The sequence below is a fragment of the Schistocerca piceifrons genome, chromosome X, assembly GCF_021461385.2.
Source record: "Schistocerca piceifrons isolate TAMUIC-IGC-003096 chromosome X, iqSchPice1.1, whole genome shotgun sequence".
Classification (NCBI taxonomy): domain Eukaryota; kingdom Metazoa; phylum Arthropoda; class Insecta; order Orthoptera; family Acrididae; genus Schistocerca; species Schistocerca piceifrons.
Window position 1 is genome coordinate 427,940,167 of NC_060149.1, and position 18,780 is coordinate 427,958,946.

The 18,780-nt window shown below is 38.2% G+C and overlaps 1 protein-coding gene across 1 annotated transcript in view; it reads right to left on the reverse strand.

The window, feature by feature from the left end:
* Nucleotides 1–7,268: 7,268 nt before the first annotated feature.
* The window catches only part of LOC124721428 (microfibrillar-associated protein 1), a 72,253-nt gene continuing 60,741 nt past the window's right edge, over nucleotides 7,269–18,780 (reverse strand). Inside the window, exon 8 of the mRNA XM_047246402.1 lies at nucleotides 7,269–8,963. Within this exon, the coding sequence (XP_047102358.1) occupies nucleotides 8,685–8,963 (279 nt within the window). The 3' untranslated portion in view covers nucleotides 7,269–8,684. The remainder of the gene's footprint in view (nucleotides 8,964–18,780) is intronic.

Below are 18,780 nucleotides of genomic sequence, written 5' to 3' on the forward strand. Positions count from 1 at the left end.
ATTGATTTTAATTATATTTCTGATGGTCCATTTTGCACTTTGAAAGTTATATGCATGTTTTGCACATTTGATCCCCAATAAAATATGGAGTGATATGTCACCTCATGACACTGGCTGTTACACATTGCTAATGGGACCCCAAGGGCATATCATGCTGATGTCATCCTCTTTCTACTGTCCTTGTGTGTTCATTCCATGTCTGTTGACAATCCGTATTCATCTCTAAAAAATTTGTGTGAGATACCCTGTTCATAGAAAAGCATCCAAGGCCTTGGCTGTAAACAATGGTAAACCACCAATTTAAAAAAGCAGTCAAAGCATACCTCATAAAATAATGCATACTACACAGTTAAAAACTAATTAGAGAACTCAGAGTAAGGATTAATAATAATAATAATAATAATAATAATAATAATAACAATGACTGCTAGCACACAATATTAGTTTCTCACCATTTTTCTGATTTCAGCATATCACTTATAATGACGAGATGATAACTCGGTTGTTCAGACAGGCAGAAGAGAAGATATGGAGGTGTAAGATAGATGTGGCAACACTGTTGTGCTCCTAGTCACCTGTAAATGTGTCTGGCAGGTTCAATGAAAAGTATGGAGAGATTAAATCAATTGTGTATACTTATTTTTCATGTTCCTAAATCATTGTAAAATGACCTTAGGACAAATCATCATCAGGGTCAAACAATCATCAACAACAACAACAACAACAACAACAACAACTACTACTACTACTACTACTACTACTACTACACCCACCTCCATAGCCGAGATTGCTGACACATGCCTGTGCAGTGGCATATAGCTTGGAGGCCAGCTGGTTCAAATCATGATGGTGGAAAATTTTCAGTGCCATTGTTTAGGCAGCAAAGGGAGAAGAGGTGGTGGTATACAGTTCCTGATCACCAGTCTTTGCACCAATGTCCTGGTGTAAACTGCAGTTCTCTCCATAGTGTCACATGAAGTGAGGGCATGCGACACTGTTATGGTGATCCATCCATCGAATGGGGATATTAAGCTCAGCTGCTGTCTTGGCACTACTCAAGAGCAGGCTCTATGCTGGCACCAAACTTCACTCTCTCTCTTCCCTTCATCCTTAACAATACAAACCCAGTGTTACACTGCACAAGCACTTACCACAGTTATCCATACAGCATGCACACACTCTTCACATTTCATAACTGGATGGAGGAAGAAAACAGCAAACCACTTGCACTACGGCCTTGCATAAATTGGCAATGAGGGATTCCTGCATCTGCCCATCGCCCCTATACTCATTTTCCTCATTATGGGACTACTTTGACTTGTGACTGCTACTACATTATGTTCAAGGTGTATCTTATCAAACTGGGAAAGTTTTAAGAAGATTTAACATCAATAGCATGTTGCAACCACTAGCCAAGATTAGAGCCCTTGTGGGGGCCATTACTGATGAGCTGGTGCTAAGGGATCCCAATGCACATAAATATTGTGATATTGTGGGAAAATGCACATTTTTAAGCTAGACTGTATACACAAGTGTGGAACATCACTATCACACCAAGTCCCAATAACCAAATAGCTCGTTCTGCTGAAGCATTGCTTCTCCAAGGAGCAAAGTATGAAATATGAGGAGATACACAGTTGCTGCCACATCCCATTACAGTGTCTTGCATTCTTAAGGAAGCAATTGAAATAAGGCTGGTAGATGGTAATAATTTTATTACTATATATAAAGATTTTCATTTAAGTGAGACATGGAATCCTGGGATAACTTTCAACAACACACAATGCACTATGGATGACAGTTAGAAGATTTGATAGAAATTTTTGATAAAATAAGTTATCTTTGCCTGCTATGACCACATGGTGGTATTGCATGTACAAACTGAAGTGGAGACCACAAATGACAGGTTTTGGTGAAGCTGCTGAGTATTTTCTGTGGCACTGGCATCAACTTGGCACACCCCACCAACATGATCTCACCAGAAGGTAGACCACTGCAATATTCGGTTAGGATGATTTTTAGGATCCAGCAGCAAACTCGAGAAGAAAGCTATTTACAACTGTAGTTACAAAATTAATGGATATTATACAGAAATGAATGTATTTCAGCTGGCTGAACCACAAGATTGCATGCATCATGTCTTTGATCTAATATTTCTGGCATCGAAAGGAAATTTCATTTGAGAAAACTTCAAAATTACAAGGAGACACAATGACTGGTGAGCACTAGCTTGCGTTGCGTGTTAGGCACTTCGATATCTTGAGTCATTACCCCTTTTCTCTACTGATGTGATCTCATTCCACACAAACATCCCATATACGTATGACCTTTCAATGCCCAAGAACACTGCCTCTCCCAACACCCATCTGAAACTCTTCCTTAAATTCATTTATCACCACCCTAGTCAAATTCATCCTCCCATTAATACTCCACATTCGAGGGCCAGAACTACAAACAAAAGAAATCAGAGGGATCTCTATGTGAACTATTCCATCCTGTCACTATCAATGTGACCTTGCTCTACAGAAATATCCCACCAGCACATAGAACTCAAGCTCTTGGAAAATAACTTTTCCAACATTCATCTGAGTGTCTCCCTAAATCTATATTTATAGAAACCCACGCTAACTTCCTCCTTAATCATAACTACTGCATATTTCAGGCTAGGCCCACACACTAAAAAGGAGGAAAGGGTTACTGAGGGAACCAGGAATCCCTCAGCCCCTGCCAGTCTTTTCATTGATCAGAAAGAGAAGTTACTCCTCACGACCCAGAACCTGAGCCTCTTGACCTGTTACAGAATTATCGATGGCATCTTTGTGCTCTGGACTACAGTAAAGAACATCTTCCCCACATCCTGCAACAGCTAAACTACTCAATTCAAATTTGCTTGGTCCTGTTTCAAATACTGAAGCAAGTACCTTGATGTTGACCTCCATCTGTCTGAAGCTCGCATTCTAACCTCAGTCAATGTAAAATCAACCATTAGGCACTTTGACTTTAGACAAAAACATTCCTTTCCTTACAGCCTAGGCATCCACAGTGGCAAAATTATTTGCTCCACCACCAAATACCTTGACACCTATACCAACAACTTCTCACAAGTTTTCTCCTCTGACAATTACCCCCACAGATCTTGCTCTCAAATTTCCCAGGCTGACCCTCCTGTCAACCTCCAACAAATACAACTTTCCCTTCCAAACTCAGGAACACCCCTCTTGTCACCCAGGCCATTAGTGCTTCAATACATTGCTCTGAAAAGGTAATGACTATCTCAGGTCAAGTGCTGAAATGAGATCCTCTCTTCCTGGTAACCTCCAACCACCACCCACTGTCATCCTTGTAAAATCCAGTGTACCCATCCATTACCACTTATGCCAGCCTCACCACTGATAAATCCTACATCATCAAAGACAGAAACAATATGTGAAACTGTGAATTTTGTTTGCTAACTGTAATCATCACATAATGCTTTAACAGTAATGACCACCGCTAAATTGGCTGGGCACATGAAGGCACACAGAATAATTGTTCACTTTGCGGGAACACAATATACGAATGCTGAGCATGCTCTATAGAATATAGAATGACTAAATGTTCACAACACCACACATTTGGATTCTCTCTAGTGGTACAAGTTAACAAGAACTGCAAAGATGTGAACTAGCTCTCCAACATATCCATGCATCCTGCGACCCCCGGGATTTAGCCTCTGTTAACAAATGACTCTCTCCTCTCTTATTAAGTCTTCTTTGATACCTTCGTTGCCCCCCCCCTTTCATACCCGGTAGCTTTTTACCATTTTGCCAATTTCTTTCTTGCAACCTCATTCTCAATTGCATTATTCATTTAATTTATAATTTCTTTTCATCTTAGCCTACCTTTACTTCTCTCTCAGACCACATTGTTTCTAGACAAGTGGGGAAAAGTGCTTACCAATGTAATATCACTGGCCTCCTCACTCGCTCATGCTCTCTCTCTCTCTCTCTCTCTGATGCCTCCCCCTTCATCTTCACCAATAGATGGTTCCCACTCATCCTGGGGTCCAACTGACTTATTTTTTAGTTTCTGACCATCCCCAACTTATGCCTCTTTCCTTCTTGAAGAAGGAACAAACAGTTCTGAAAACTAGGATGGTTTTTTGTCCTATTATAAGTATATATCAGAAGTATTTAGAATTTTGACTCTTGAAGTTAAGTACTGACCAGTCAGTCTGTCCTCCTTATTTTACAGTTCTCCCTCATGTTTTCATTACAGTACTCTTTTCATCTATACGATTATTAAATTCTCGTAAAAATACTGTAGGTGGTAGACATGAGAAATACTAATTAGCTCAATATTGAGATTCCACATTAAATTTAGGGCAAGTAAGTCATTTCACAAGGAATGGTCACTAAAGTATATAATCTGGAATAATATATGCATACTAACACACCAAGATGTCTAAACCAGCATTCGGATTCAGTCCATGTTACTTCAAGTAATATACACGTTTTGAACATGGTCTTCCAAAATTATTTACTTGGACACTTCTACATGCAATCCTCCTCTAGCAAACTAACAAGCAACAGTGACTGATGGGTATATAGCAACTTAAGATTATATTCTACTACAATACTACAAACAGTAGTACTGATAGAGTAAACTTTATAATCAACAGACTGATCTCTCTCTAATTTTGCATCTATTACCTGTACAGTGTACTTTCATAGTCATTTGTTTGTTAGAAGAGGACATGTGGTTATTTACACTAGAGTACATAGTGACAACAGATTTCATTTTCCTCCTCTTTTTCATTTCCACCTCTACCCAGCAAAGAAAGTCACTACACTATACATAGACTTAGCAAGCAAATGTCACAGGATAGTGGGGCACAGATGACGCAGGTGTGTTGTATGCACCCCCCCCCCCCCCCCCTGCCTTTTGCCAGACGCAGTTGTACAGGAGATCAATCTTCTGAGATGCTGTTGTGCAAGTGATTTGTGTAAAATGCAACCCTGTCATGAGCTGATGCCATTCGAAAGGGGTATGGTGGTTAGTGCCCAACAGATGGGAATTTTGATTTTGGCTGTTGTGCAGGAATTTGGTTTCACATGTTCAGTCATGAACAGGGTGTATCGTGAGTTGAATGAGGGTGTCACAGTCCACAATAGATGAACTAACAGCCGTCCAGCTACCCTCAATGACCATGACCAGCGACATTTGAGATGGATCGTCAAGAGTGACAGAGGGGCAATAACGCAACAAATCAGTACTCAGTTCAACAGAGGGCATGCTAGACACATCTCCCTGTGGACAATCCCTTAGAACATGGGTTCCAAGGGGTATGGGAACTGGCATCACATTTGGGTGCCACTGTTAACCCAATGTCATCAGGCACAACTGCTTGCATGTCTTGCCAATCACCAGGGGTGGACACTGGATCAATGGAGTATCGTTATGTGGTCGATCGAATCATGATTTCAACTGCACCATGCTGATGGGACCACATGCAGACCACATGAGTCGATGGATCCCGCCTGTCAAGAAGGTGTGGTCCTAGGCAGTGGTGTGTGTGTTATGGTCTGGGGGCACTTTCCTGGTATGGAATGGGCCCCCTAATTCTTCTGGAAGGGACTGTGAATTGTCTGCAGTATGCTGACCTGCTCAAGGACCATCTCCACCCATTTCTGGTCTTCCAACACCCTGATGGTTCTGTAGTGTTTCATGATCATAATGCACTGCCACATCGCTCCCATGTCACCTCAGAATGGTTCCAGGAACATGTATGGGTGGTCCAAAGACTGAGGTGGCCGGCCACCCCAAAGCCCAGATTTGAACCCCATTGAGCATATCTCTGATGTCATGGAATGCAGGCTCTGTGTTGTGGAACCTGCACACACAAACAGAATTGGTTGCCACTCTGAAAATGATTTTGTGTCAGATGCTTCCAGAGGAGAACCATGGACTTGTAGAGTCACTTCCACGGCATCTCACTGCAGTCTGCAGGGCCCGAGGAGACCCCACGCAATATTAGATGCATATCCCACGACATTTGCTAAGTCAGTGTACTGCACATACATAATACACATTCATCATTATAAACTATCCGCCACCGTAGCCGAGTGAACAGAGTGCCGACTTGTCATGCTGGGGAGCCTGGGTTTGATTCTCAGCTGGGTTGGAGATTTTCTCCACTCAGGGACTGGGTGCTCGTGTCATCTCCATCATTCTCATTGACATGCAAGTTCCCAAAGTGGCGTCGCCTCAAAAGACTTGCACCAGGCGACCAGGTCTACCCACCGGGAGGCCCTCGCCACACGACATTTCATTTTCATCATAAATTCATTGCACATTAATGCACAATTCATATGTATTTCAGCAGTAATTTATGATTGCAATATTTAGTGTGCTTGTATGAAAATGTGTAACCACTAATTTTGTCAATGTCATGCAAAAAACTGGTAAGATTCCCATAACCAATCATAGTGGTAACTGTGATGGGTGCAGGACTGTGCACTACAAAGACAAACTGCAAATACATTATTTCCTTTTTTCGCTGAAATAAGCTTACTCCTAAGTATATTAATCCAAAACCAGAAACTTGTGTATGGAAAGGCAAAAAGTATTTTTTATCTCATGAGGGCCTTGAAATATAAACTGCTTATGTGTTGTGTATGGAAAACACCACCATCAAGATCAGAGCCCTGAAAAGGAACAAGAAATATTTATATGAGGTACGTCTTCACAATCCAATATATGTACATGACTCGTCCATAATAATTAATGTGAAGTGTTGTCAGGATGATTTATAGAGTCTGAGGTATGTAGTAAAGTCACACTATTCCAAGGATAACACTGAGTAGCATCACTCCCGACATAAAAAATTATAAGGAATACACTTCAATGATTGGCCTAAGAAATATTCAAAAAGCCAACAAGTTGCATATCTCACAGCATTATTTTGAATTTGTAGATAATCTAAAGAAAAGCATTCCTGGAAGTTGTTCTGATGTGGATAAGGACATGTGTGATTGAACAAAACTGTAGACCATTAAAATCAATACACATTTCCAAGAACAAGGCTACTCCTTTGTCTCCCCATCAAATGACTGTGTAAATAAAGTAAATCTTTCTTTCTGCAATAGAAAACACATGGTTATGAAAGTTCTTAACAGGTTAAAATTATATCCGACAGAGATTTGGAACTGGATTCAGTTTGAGTCCCAGTTTAGCATTAAGTCTTAATTTGTCAACAAGTTATCCAACATTAATAATTGTTGTCATCATTTTTCTGTTAATAAACATTTATTTACATTTATTGACATCTGATTTGTCTTCGTATAACTGCCAGTTACAGCTATCCAAATTCCAAGAGTGATACTTTGAAATACCATACACACATCCTGCCTAACCACCACGAGAAGTTGTTACTGTAGATGCCTGTGTTCTATGCAACATCAAAATTTAATTAACACAAAACAAAAAGTAAATTACCTATTCAGGACTATTGAGTATTCAATTTTTCAAAACCAATATGAAAATTATAGTATACAATCAATCACAGATGAACATCTTGCAATGAAACACAGTGGAAGACAGAAATAAAAGACAAGAAAACTCCTCTAGAGTACAAGAAACTTAACACAAATGCAAAATAAAGTTATTTAAAACTTTAACATGCATATACTTGGAATTCATATAGTACATTGGATCATTAAAATGTTATAATGATTGTCAGAAACTTTTTTTTCAGGCTGCAGTCAATGTAGCAACAACACAGTGTTTCAACAAAGTATTATATTACAAAACATTTCATTCAGGTAATTAATGAGTCTACCTGTACTTCCATCGTTTTTTCCTGATTTCACTGCATACCTTGATTGTTCAATTTCTTGAAAATTTATGCTCACTTATCACCAGTTTTGTATGTTCTGGATTTTGGTGAACACGAGATACTATTAGATAGCATTTTTCTCCCTAATGTAGAGTGGTTGCAGTGAAGTCATTCACACAAATCATTCAAAACCAGCCAAGGATGAAGGTGTGATTGAGCAAATTTGACATTGACAACACCATTCCCTGTGCATTACTGAGCACACTGAGTGCATTGCTGAATCTTAGCTGTGATGCACTGCCTTATTTCCCATATTCATGACACCCTCCAATTACCACTTATTCGACTTACAGTATTCTCTACACTGAAAGATCTGCACAGATGAGTGGAGTATGAAATATACAGTGTAAGTATTTTCTTTATATGCTTCAAATACGCTATGTGCTCAGAATTATTAAGCTGATACGAATTGTCAAAATATATCAGTACACTGTGTTTCATCACACATAAAAGTAAAGAACAAATTAATCTGCCAACCCAATATTTCTGTGCACTCTTCACAGAAGCCAGTAAAATCATCTTTCTGGCAATATAAAATTAAGCTCTTCAAGTTTTGTTACACACTTACATCCAAAAGGAATCCACTGATGGGATAATATGCAGTCACTGCAAAATGAATCACTGTACAATGAATGTTGACATACAGGTCACAGAAGTTCTGTACAACTTTCACACATTTCTCAGATATCTAAAAAAAAGTCTATCACTCTGAAAAGACACACACTTGATTTTTGTAAACAAGTAAAACAACAATTTTGATGAAGTCTTTACTGTTTTTACATGAACTTATGTTTTCTTGTGAACACAATCACTGCTGTTGTTGTTTCCTTTTGTACTGTGTTGGTTTCTCAAACACTTGCTTCATACCCGCAGCAAGAGTTGTGTGGAATTTCAGATTCTGAGCTGTTTCAGAAACCCAAGGGGAATCAAACTGCGTTGTATCCTGGTCCACCAGGTGCGTATATTTTGTACGCCCACTTCGGCCGAAATTTTTCACCTGCATTACCTTTGGCAGAATAGTTTTATCAAAGTGATCTTCCAAAGTTGCAGCTGAGAAATCACGTTTAAACAATTCTTGATCTTCATCCTATATTACAAACAAAAAGAAAACAAAGTTCCAGTAGAATTCATAACCCAATATAAAAATGCTGAAATCAAGAAATGCATGCAATTGCTGTAGCACTGAGAGGAATCAAGGAAAAAAACCATATATTACAAAGGCAAAAAATCCTAGATCTTCACCTTCATTTGTGACAGAAATAAAACACCCCTCCCCCCACACGCACAGACACAAACTTATTCCTGAAAACATCTTAAAATGGAAAAATACATTTGTTTCACATTTTAGAATGAGGCCAACATCCACAAGCAATATTTCTCAGAATGAAACTGTTTCAGTTCAATAACATACATTAGTGGAGAGTAACGGGATCCTTAACTGTTTTTACAAAATTGGTAAGACTGGCTCTGTGACGTGCAAATCTGGCTATCGTGGAGGTTAAGGAAAATTTATTATGTTGCTATAATGCTCATCAAATTAATATTGGAAATTTGCAGCTGTATGTACATGAAAGGGGGAGAGGATACCTTACAAAATCAACACTATGCTGTTAAAAGGTAGTCCAAGCTGTATCTTCTCCTGGTGTCCTCCACATGTATGAGGGGGACCAAAAAATAATAAAAATTGTTTTACAAAAAATCATTTATTTGACAGAACACTTTCAAAACTTAAACACCTTCAACATAGTGTCTGTCAGACATAATATACTTTTCTCAACACTTTTTATGCTGGTGGAAATAGTTTTTAAACTTGACTGAAATTTGCTGTTTATTGCCTCCAGCATTCTTTTCCTCTTCTTCAACATCTTGAAAATACTTTCCTTACAGGATTCTTTTCTTTCTTGTGATTTTTTAAAAAAACACAGGGGGGTAAATCTAATGAGTAGACGGGGCAAGGGGTGGGAGAAAAGGGGTGGGAGAAACTGTTGTCATTTGGTTTTTGGGCAAAAACTGCTTGCAACTCAATGCTGTGTGCACAGAGTCGTTGTTGTGGGACAAAAGCAAATCTCCTAATTGCCACAATGCAGGTGTTTTTCTCTCACTGTTTCACACAATCATTTTAGTACTCCCAGGTAGTAATGTCAGTTAACTGCAGTACCCTGGGGAATGAATTCACGATGGATGATCCCCTTGCCATGAAAAAGCAAACCAACATGCCCTGGGATCTCACTTTCCTTGCTTTCTTTGGTCTTGGTGATGATGGAGTCTTCTGCTCCTTGGATTGTTGCTCCATTTCTGGATTATATGCATAACACCATGAATCATCACCCGTTATGACTTTTGCCTCAAAATCCAGATCAATTTGTAACTGTTCCTTCACTTCCCAGCACATGCGCAAATGATTGGCTCTCTTGCACATGCGGAATGAATTTTGCCACAATATGTTTCATTTTCCATCAAAATTCATTTGTGTGAACTCCAGGATGTTCCAGCCATTTCCATCAATTCATCAACTGTTCGTTGCAAATTTTTGACATCTTTGGAGAATACCATTTTCGACTTTGTTATGAGATTTGAAAATGGATCTTGGCCAGAAAGTAGTCATTAAAAGAATAAAAAGTAAGAATTTGCAACTTGGAGTGGTTTTTTGTTCTAATCATTAAAAGAAGTTGCTGATCCAAGCTACTTCAGCATGCTGGAAGTTTGTAATTTATCAGCTGTTCTACTATGATTAAACATGACCACAATACAATTTTTTTCAATGTTTACGTCAATTCTGGAAGTCATGATTCATCTTCAACTGATAATTGACCACTTTTAAAATGAGAAAACCGCTTGTAAGTCTTTGCCTGCCTCACAGCTTATTTCTCATAAACAGTCAGAAGCACTGGGAAGTTTTTGCTGCTGGTTTCCCCAACAGGAAACTGAACTTGATGTTAGCACATTGGCAAATGTCCGCCACTGAAAAATTCACAAAACACAAGAAACAGTCACGCTGACCACAATAATGTTTCTACATCAATGCCAAGGACAACTGATACAAAATGGTCTCTAATGAAGGCATTTAGCAGGAGAATTCAGAACTAGCGTTCCACCAACTGCCAGAGAAAAATGCTCATTACTTTTGGGTCCCCCCCTTGTATGTCCTGCTTCTGGAAAACGCATTAAACTAGTCTCACTGAATCACATTAGTTGTGTTCAATAGTTTGTTCCAGTTACATTGTTAATACTGACCTTATGGTCTCCAGATACATATTAAACTCAGTAGTTACTTTTTTATGGAAGTTGTCTTCTTTATTACAGATAACAATACTATTTAATGCTCATCCGTCACAATAAGTAACTGTACTTTGTCTTCCACTTCTGTGTTAGCCACATAAAGCCTTCCAAATGTGTGTGTCATCAAGGAACTACATACAGCAGGTCTTGATATCCACAACAGTATTGCAATTATTGTCACATATGCCTCTCCTAAGAAATTTACATAACTTTTCTCTAAATTAAATTTATGCAAGGACAAACAGAAAATTTTTCTGTCTGGCACAATTTTCATGAAGTATAGTTACTGTTATGGTTATATGTTCATTTTGCAGTAGCATAAACAAATTGATAACTTTATCAGCAGACTAGTTCTGTTTACCATACATGGCATTTGAAAGCATTCATGTTGGATGCATTTTGTTCAAATGTAAAAACAGTGTCATCATACAATTCTATGTTTTAGATAGGTTATAACCAATACACAATTATCCGTCCGCCCCTGGTAGCTGAGTGGTCAGCGCAACAGACTGTCAATTGTAAGGGCCCAGGTTCGATTCCCGGCTGGGTCGGAGATTTTCTCCGCTCAGGGACTGGGTGTTGTGTTGTCCTAATCATCATCGTTTCATCTCATCGACGCGCAAGTCGCCAAAGTGGTGTCAAATCGAAAGACTTGCACCAGGCGAGCAGTCTACCCGACGGGAGGCCCTCGTCACACACCATTTCATTTCACAGAATTATCCGAAGCTAAATGTTGATGTGAATCCTACCCTTCCTGAATTATGTATTAATCACTGCAATGAATGTGGGAAGAGGAACTGGGATAGAAAAAGAAATGAAATGTGTGGAAAGAGGATAAATGACCAAACACAGATTTAACTCTGCTCCTCCCAAATGTGAGTCCAGTGTACTAACAACTGGAACACCCAAATTGGTAAGAAGTGAAACTAAGGTACAAAACAAAGGAAGCATTTAGAGTAAGCTTAGGGGGTCCAAGACTAAGAGTATATTGTTGAGTAAGCTCCAAATTTGCAGTTCTGAGGTACAGGTGTTGAAATCAAGAATCCATGTTGCTTCTGGGGTGAAGCGCAAACTAGAAATCCTTTGAAATAAGATACTATAGGCTACATACATGGTGTGTAAAGTTCTGGAAGAACAAAATTCTGCTGGTAAACTGGGGTGAGGGCTTGTGTCAAGTGAAGTGGGCAAGAGCAGAAGGGAGATGGGAAACAGGAGGGGAAGAGGTTTCTTTCATTGTTTTTTTTAGATCATTAATACATCTGAGACAGAATAAGACAGCATAGGAAACCAGATTGTGGACTAGGCTGATTGTGCAACAAATTATGGTCCAAACTAATACATTTATAACTAACAAATAGGTTGTAGGACAAGGTCATTTTGTGTGAAAAGGATGGTAATCAAGTTTTTTTTTTTCTTGGTTGGTTTGGCATGTACTGAAATATAGAATTGGTTATCAATGAAATAAAGACCAACACCGTCATAGACAATGAGATTTTGAAAATTATCTGTCAAATGTTAGTCACTTGCATGTTCCCTGGGTTATAATTGCAGTCTCTTTTTATTGTGTTGAACAAGTCAATTTAAAACTCTAATACATTCACTCAGGGAAAAATACTACAACACACTGACCATTTACATGCCCGTCTCAAGCCTTTTTTCCCCATACAGTGATTTATTTTCAACTATGTTTCATCTCACATGCAACATACACATTATATTACTACACATTAAGAAATTCTTCTATGAGTAGAAGGAGATATGAAGCAGATATGATTTCACTTTGTGTTTGACGTTACTTTAATTATCTATTACATTGTTTACATCACAGGGTAGATAGTCAAGGATTTCTGTACTAAATACATCACTTCTTCCTGTGCCGCTAAGACAGAGTGCTGGATAACATGTTTCCAAATTGCCTAACTGTTTAAAGAGCTGTCTACAAGAGACTCTAGGACGAACATCACATATTATTATTATTCTTATTACATGCTTCAACAAAACAAACATTTCTTTCCTCAAAGAAAGGTTGCCTCAGAATGCCATAACACATTCATGAATGAAAATAGAAAACTCATTCCCTATATTTTTACCCAAAAAATCAGCAACTATCATTAATAAAGAAGTTGCAGAACTTAGACATTTAAGACGCCCTATAACTTTCGGTTCAGGTTTGTAATATAAACATGTAAGTATTTACAATATTCCATTTCATTTAGTGATTTAACCTCACTCATTATTTCCAATGGTGTGTTCCAAGTCTTATACAGAACAGAATTGCATGTATTGTGTTTTATCAAGTTTCAGTCACAATTAATTTAGGCTTAAAGAAAATAACCAACTATTAATTTTCATTTTTTTTTCCATTTTCAAATATTGAAGTTTCTCTAATTGTATAGTCAGCACAGAGAACTACTCCTGCTTCTTAGTTATATGTTGGCAGAACATTTAGATAAAACAAGACTGAATCCAGTATTGATCTCTATGGTAGATTGGTATCGATTATTCAAGTTTCTGAAGACGCTGTCTCTTGTGAGCACTCACCAAGTTTCTTAATAGACAGGATAACAAGCAGTTACCAGTGCGTTCTCTGATACCATTATATTTGAGCTCCTCTAAGAGAATACTGAGAACTGTACAATCAAATGCTTTTAGTAAGTCACGAAAAATACCACCTGGTAGGTTTTTTTTGTTATTTAAATTTTGTTTAATATACTGTGTGAATTTAAGAATGGTGTATTCTGATGAGAGACCATTTTGAAATGAAAAGTGACTAAGTACACACATTAACAAACATCTTGCATCACCCCTTTATTTCAAAATTTATGGCACAGAAACCTAAAATTGGCTCCAAGGCACTGTCTCTGGCCACTGAAGACAAGACTACTTAAATGTATAGCAGTAATTCTGTGTGCTTGTCTGTGACTCAACATCAACAGAGTAGTAGCCTATCCTTTTCATAATATTATCAGTACTCCATCCTGGATTTTCCATCGTTTTATTTTGGAGTAGGTGTTTTATGGTTCTTGCATACATATTCTTTTCCAGTATCTTTGAGAAGGAGCTAAGCAGTGATACTGGTTAGTAATTAACTGATTATTAATCTGCATCTTACTACCCATCGTATTATGTGGTCTCACAACAGCATATTTCAATCTGTGTGTTATACACAGTTTGATAGTGATGTGTTGCAGATTTCACTGAATACACTGCATGTATGTGAAGGAAAGGATTTTAGTAATATTTCTGAGGTATTATCAACTCTGTGACAGTTTTTGATTTTTTAGGGAGTGAACTATATTCCTAATTTTCTTTGCCAGTACACTGAGTAATTTTGAATTGGTTGTATGTGTGTGGTACTGACATCGCAAGTATTCTATTGCTATATCATTCGAAATGTCCATTCCAATCTTCTGAGTTACTTCCAGGAAATGGTTATTGTGTACTGGCTATCAGACTTCCATCATTTATTACTTGGAAAGTCCACACACTCCTCAACTGGTTTCTCTTTTACATTTTGTCCACACACATTTAATTTTGTGTGGATTATTAATTATAGACATCATACAGACTTTTTGATCCTCTAGCTGCTTCTCCTAAGACAGTAAAGTGCGTCTTGAAATACGAAACTAGTTATTTTTCTCTGTTCATCTTAATCATTTCATATAATTTCCTTTTCCTCACAGATGATACACCTATTTTGATTCCTTCTGTAATCAAATGATTTTTACTATGAGAAGGATATATTGCTACTTACGATATAGAGGTGGTGTAGAGTTGCAGACATGTGCAACAAAAAAAACTGCTATACATTTGAGGTTTCGGCCTAAGGGCCTTCTTTTAATGTAGGGAAAAAAACTACACACACACACACACACACACACACACACACACACACAAACCACTTTAGCACTTGTGTGAATGTGTGTGTGTCTTCTACTCTAGAAGTTCTTTTAACCGAAAGCTCAAAACTATAGCAGTCTTTCTGTTGTGCCTGTCTGCAGCTCAATGTCTCCTCTACATGGTGAGTAGCAATCTATCCTTTTCATAATATTGTCATTATTCAATCTTGGATTTTCCATTGTTTGATTTTGCAAATGCTTTTCTAATTGTTTTTATTAGTGCCATACCCTATTGCTTTTTTTTCTTTTTTTTCCTTCTTCTTAAAGCAGTCATTAAAGATGGATTTCTATCAATGAAAATATTAAATTTAAACAACAGAAAAATTGGGATGAAATAACAACAATACAAATTAGGATAGATTGCTACTCATCACATACAGGAGACAGGCACATTTAAAAGTAGACTATGCTACTGGACAACTCCATCACTGGGAGATACCATGAAAATCCTAGTGCCACTCCCAAGCCTGCATAAAGGAGGAGCATTGGGCATGGGGCCAACAACCCAATCTCAGAAAAAAAGAGCTCATTATGGAACCAAAGGTGAAAGGAAGCTGGACAGATGCATGGACAAATGGCCTTTGCAACAGAAACAGCATATAAGTTGGTATTTAGTGACATGGAAAGTAAGAACACTGAACAAGACTGGAGGACTGCAGAATCTGAAAAAGCAAATGAAGAAATATAATGTGATGATGGCAGCAATACAAGAGGTGAAATGGAAAGGCAGTGGAATATTAGCATCTGGGGCACACACATTGTTCTACAGCTGTGGAAGCAAAGGATATGGAGGCACAAGTTTTCTGTTTGATAATGCTCCTAAGGCTGCCATATTGACATTAAAGCCTGTTGGCAAAAGAACCTGTGTACTACAAATGAAAGCCCACTTCTTCAATATATCCTTCATATGTATATATGTTTCAACAGATGGTGGAAAAAGATATATTCTATGGGCAACTGGAATACGAAAAAGCAAGGGTGGCAAAGCATGATGTTAAGTTGGTTATGGTGGACTTCAGTGCTCAAGTAGGAAGAAGAATTACATAAAAGAAAGCTGCTGGTAAGGAGAGTCTGCATGAAGCTTCTAATGATAATGGTATCAGACTAACTGATATTGCCATCGGCAATAACCTGGTTATATGGTTTTAAAAGCACAAGAATGCAAAGGAAGGATATCCAGAAAGTTACATGGTGTTCCCCAGATGGAATCACAAAAAATCAGATTGATCACATACTCATAGATAGGCAACATGCTTCAGATATATTAGAGGTGAATAGTTGTCGTGGTGCAGATGGAGATAGTGATCACTATTCGGTAAGAATCAAATACCGACAGAGATAGCCAATTAAAGACAGACCAAGTAAACTATTGTGCCAAGGTTTGATGATGCCAAATTAAGAAATGATGAAAATAAAGTACAACAGTATAAAACTATTTTGACAAATAGACTTAATGAAGCCAAAGATCAGGCAGGAGAGGGTATTGAAGAAAGATGGGAAACAGTCACAGATATAATACTTGAGACAGCTGAAACTGTACTGGATAGAAAGAAGCGATCGAGAACACAGGTCTGGTTTGATAAAGATTGTAGGAGGAAGACAGAAGAAAGGAATGAGACAAGAAAAAGAATGCCACAGAGGAGAACAAGAATTACTGTAGAAGAATACCAGGAGAAGAGAAAGGAATCAGATTAGGAATGTAGGAGGAAAAAGAGAGAATTTGAAAGATGGTGGATTGATGAATTAGAAGAGAGAAAGACTGCTCAGGAAACAAGGAAATTCTATATGAGGGTGAATGGTATAAAGAAAGGATTCCAACTCAGAGCACCTTTCTGTAAAGATAAGGAGGGAAATCTGACTGGAGGAAAAGATCAGATTTTAGAGAGATGGGTGAAGTATTGTAGTGAACTACTGAATACAGAATCGGAAAAAAAGGTGAGGTTGATGCTGGTAAGGTAGAAGAGGTGGAGCTGGAAGTAAACAGAGAAGAAGATTATTAGGAATCCGTCAAGGAACCTTCAGTGGAAGAAATTAAAGCTAGTATCAAGACTGTTAAAAACAATAAAGCTCTGGGAGAAAAACTAATAAGGGTTTTGCATGACATTATAGCAGAAATATGGCAGAATGAAAATATTCCAGAATAATGGAATACAGCAATACTCTGCCCTATTCATAAAAAACATAACAAAGCCAACAGTGCAAATTATAGAGATATTGCACTACCCTGCATAGTACATAAAGTATTAGGAAAAATCATGGCTGGGCGACTCAGAACATATGCAGAAGAGTATCTAGGAGACTACCAGTGTGGTTTCAGAACTAATAGAGCCACTACAGATCAGATTTTTACTATTAAACAGATGCTTGAAAAATGTTATGAGGATAACATCAATGTCCACCAGCTGTTCATTGATTTCAAACAAGCTTATAATAGTATCAAAAGGGATCAACTCTGGAAGGCAATGCAAGAAGAAAGAGTACCCAAAAAACTGATAAGACAGGTTCAAATGACTTTGAGAAGAACAGTATGCAAAGTAAAGGTTGAGGGCACTTTATCTAAGGCATTTGAAGTTAATCAAGGATTGCAGCAGGGTGATGTGCCCTCCACTACTCTGTTTAATGTCGCCTTGGAGAGGGTAACGTAAAAGAGACAAAGTGGCAACACTGGAGGAACACTGTTTAATGGAGTGATGCATGATATTGCATATGCAGAGGTAACTGATTTGTTATCCAGGAAGAAACAGGACCTGGAAGAAAAGCTTGGAAAATTAGGAAGATATGGAGTGGAAATGGGGCTGACAATAAATCACTCAAAGGCCAAGTATATGTTAACATCTGGGAAAAGGTATAGTGAAGGAGACAGAAGCATGGCTTTGAACGGGAAAGAATATAAAACCTGTGAGAGCTTTAAACATCTTTGGTCACTGATAACTGAGAATAATGATATGAGAGAAGAAATACATGCATGGATTGCAGATGGTAACAGGAGTCTGCACTGATTAAAGTATTTAAAGCAAGAAGCCTTGGTAGGAATCTGAAGCTGACTGTGTATTGTACAGTATTGAGACCTGTAGTGATGTATGATTCAGAGACTTGGATAATGATGCAAAATGATGAGGAGTTGCAGAGATGGGAAAGGAAGGTAATTAGGAAAATATACAGGCCAGTGAATGATAGGGGGTTTTGGCGAATCGAAATAAGGAGATCAGAGAGTTGCATAACAAATCAGAGAGTTGTATAACAAACCAGATATCATGACAGAAATAAAGAATAATATACTTTGTTGGTTGGGACATGCAGAAAGAATGGTGGAGAGCAGCACAGTCAAGAAAATTTTCAAAGGAAAACCATGTGGAAGCCATATAAGGGGCAGACCAAGGACCAGATGACTAGACAACGTGGAGGAGGACTTGAGAAGAATGGGAGTTAGAAGATGAAGAGCCAAAGCAGCCAGCACAGAAGAGTGGACAGAGATTGTACAGGCCAAGGCCCCACAAGGGCTGTAGTGCCAAGGAGTACATAAGTAACTAAGCTATCGGACAAACTCTTATTCAGATTTACAAGAACACACACACATTCATACATGCACAACTCACACACACATGGGCACTGTTGTTGCATCTCAATGATCAGAAATAACAGTGGCCATGTTTGTGTGGAATTTGTCTAATACCTTGGTTTGCTTTTCAATGTACTTTTTAATGTGCCTGTCAGCTACTCAAAGCA